The sequence below is a fragment of the Propithecus coquereli genome, unplaced genomic scaffold (genome assembly GCF_000956105.1).
Source record: "Propithecus coquereli isolate 6110/MARCELLA unplaced genomic scaffold, Pcoq_1.0 Scaffold651, whole genome shotgun sequence".
NCBI classification, from domain to species: Eukaryota; Metazoa; Chordata; class Mammalia; order Primates; family Indriidae; genus Propithecus; species Propithecus coquereli.
The window spans coordinates 1,234,066-1,236,914 of NW_012152519.1; the positions used below are offsets into that span (position 1 = coordinate 1,234,066).

Below are 2,849 nucleotides of genomic sequence, written 5' to 3' on the forward strand. Positions count from 1 at the left end.
TAGGGCTCCTTCAGCAGAGCCCTGCTCCTGTGAGAGGTGAGCCCAGCCCAGGCGTGCTCACGGCGGCAGGTACGGGGCCCGTGAGTGCCTTGTTCATACCGCGTGTGGCTGGCGGGCGTCCTGCCCTTGCCTGGCTTGCTGCATTTTCTTTTTGCTCCTTTTTAAAATGCGCCCTCTGAGTGTCACAGTGTCACGGAGACGTGGAGCTGCAGCCTGCAGGGCTTCTGGGGCCACGGGGGCTGCACGGCAGGGATGGTTGAGACGCCGCCGCAATGGTTTCTACGCTGGCTTGTTGTCCTTTTTCATTTCTTTCATCTGCTGCTGGGCAGAGCGCCCCTCGTCTGTCCCCTCCAGACAGCCCGCTCTGCGGCCAGTCTGACGACAGCCGTGCACCTGTGCCCGCAGCGCCCCTCACGTTCCCACCCCTTCTCTTCACTACTCACCTTTGTACCTGTCAGGTTTTAAGTGAGCTTTAAAACGTGTTGTTTTCTAAGTGCACTGTGGTGTTCTGCAACAGAAAAGGGAATTCACGGAGAAACCGATGACATTCAAATAAAATCCGTGGTTAACAGTATTGGACCAATGCTGGTTTCTTGGTGTTGACAAACGCACCGTGTTGTTGACCCTTAGCGGAAGCTGGGGGAAGGGTACACAGGAACTGTACGATTTTCACTTTTCCGAAAACCCAAAATTGATCCTTAGTAAAGATATTTTAAAGTATATGACCTTAATTAATCCCTTTCTTGTTATTGGAAGACTTTCCTTTGCATTGAGGATGAAGTAGAGGTGGGCTGGTTTGTTAGGATTTGTGGCACGGAAGCTCGCTGCTCTGACAGAGCTCGGACTGTAATTGAGGGAAGGGGTGGGGCAGGGGTCGGCTTTGTCTTTTCTTGCCGCCTTTTGTCAGGAACTGTGACCCCGTGTAAAGGAACAAGAACTGCCGAAGGAAAAGTGTGTGCTGCTTACTCTGAACACTTTGGAGCTGACACACTGTCCGTTACCTCACACACAGTGGCTCCTAGAAACGTCCGAGATACAGGGGACAAACTGTCCCAAGCGCCAAGGTCACGGAGGAGTGGCTCCCGTACCGTGAGCCCAGGCGGTTTTGTTTGCTTTGCACATTCAGGCCACAGGTGTCTCCACGAAGGTGGTGAAAGGTGGGGGGATCGTCTGGGTTCTCTGTAGTTGGGAATTTTCACGTGCGTGTTCATGTTTTACCTGGGGCGTTTTCTGAACAAGCTCACAGGGGGAGTGCGATCTTCAGCGCGCCTGAGAGCCCGAAGTTGTGCCGCAGCCGGGTTGGCCTCCGCCCAGGAAGTCGCTGGCTCCGCGTCGGCCAAGACAGCATGTCTGGTGAGCCTCGTTAGCACGGACAACGCCAGGGTCCCGACTCAAGGGTCCACTCATATACACAATTGTCACTGCAGGACATGTCGCATTAGAAAAACATCCAACGTGGCTTACGTGCCAGAGGGGGGCTATTTCAGATGAAAGGTGGCGGCGCTGTAATTCTTGCAGAGAAAGGTGCGCAGTCCAGTCAGGGGCTGCCTCCCTAGAGTTCGCCCAGCGGGGGTGTGTGTCTCAGAGACCCAGGCTCGGGGACATGCCCTGCCAGTCCTCCTGCCCGGCAGGCAGTCTGTGAGGTGACGCTGGCGCGTGGCTCCGCCCCAGCCCTGACAGCTCTGAGCAAAAGGTAAGCTGGGCCGGGAAAGGGGCCTTTTCCCGCTGGCCGTTCCACGGCGAGCAGCGTCCTTTCCCCGGTCTCAGTTCCTGGCCTCGCTCGCAGAGCAGACCTGCCTCATCCAGTCCGCAGCTTGGGGACAGACCTGGCCGGACACCAGCACCTGGCGCAGTGTTTCGCTCCTAGTTGAGATGCTTGGCAAAATTCTCTTGCAGTCAATTTAACAAATACTTGCTGAGCACCTACTAGGTGCCAGGCACTGTTCAGTGAATAAAAAAGCAAAGACCCTGCCGTCACGGAGCTCACAGTCCCACAGGAAAGGAGGAAAACTGGGTCATTTTACTGTCGTTTTGCAACATGTAAATACACGCTTCTGAATTAGCCTCAGGAAACATCACACCCCTAGGAAAACTGGCCGTGTGGGAGTGATGCTGGGTGTGTGTCTAGATCCGTTCCCAGCCGTCACTTTGGATGCTGTCCCTTGGTGGCGGAATGGGGAGATCTGTTGAAGCTGTGGTTACATTTTCATCAGCTCAGATGTGAGAAGAAACACCAGCCCCGGGGACGGAGGCTTTTCCTTTGCTGGCTGTGTCTGGTTTTCCCTTACGCTTTTCTTTCTCGACAGACTTCCTCATCACACAGAGCCACAGACAGGCGCACGTCCAAGAAGTTCAAGTATGACAAAGGTCATCTTGTAAAGTCAGAATTACAGAAACTCATCACTAAAAGTGAGAGTGCTTCTTTGCCAAAAGTGACTCCTGAGACCCGCTGTGAAAATGCGTTTGCTGAAGACGGTGCCCTCCTTCCGGGCAGTGAGGCCGGCGTGTCCACACGCCCGGAGGCTGCGGGTCTCCCGCTGGGCCGCTGCGGAGTCGTGAGTGACTCCTGCTCAGCACGGACGGAAGACGGCCTGCCCGCGCCCAAACCTGGCGCCGATCCAGGAGCAGAAGAACCCAACAGCGGTTCCGCTGTGCAGGGAGAGTCGGCGCTGGAGACAGAGGGAGGGCGGGCGCCGCTGCTCCAGATGGACGACAGCGTGTTTCTGGACGACGACAGCAGTCAGCCAATGCCAGTGAGCCGATTCTTCGGAAACGTGGAACTCATGCAGGTAAGCGTGGCTCCTGCCTCCTCGCATAGGTACTCGGGCAGCACTGTGCACGCTCGAGTC

The 2,849-nt window shown here is 55.8% G+C and overlaps 1 protein-coding gene across 1 annotated transcript in view; it reads left to right on the forward strand.

Moving 5' to 3' along the window:
* The window catches only part of LOC105823003 (UPF0688 protein C1orf174-like), an 11,079-nt gene that overhangs the window by 4,071 nt on the left and 4,159 nt on the right, over nucleotides 1–2,849 (forward strand). The window contains exons 2-3 of the mRNA XM_012660080.1: nucleotides 1,240–1,353; nucleotides 2,307–2,818. Coding sequence (XP_012515534.1) covers nucleotides 1,240–1,353; nucleotides 2,307–2,818 — 626 coding nt within the window. The remainder of the gene's footprint in view (nucleotides 1–1,239; nucleotides 1,354–2,306; nucleotides 2,819–2,849) is intronic.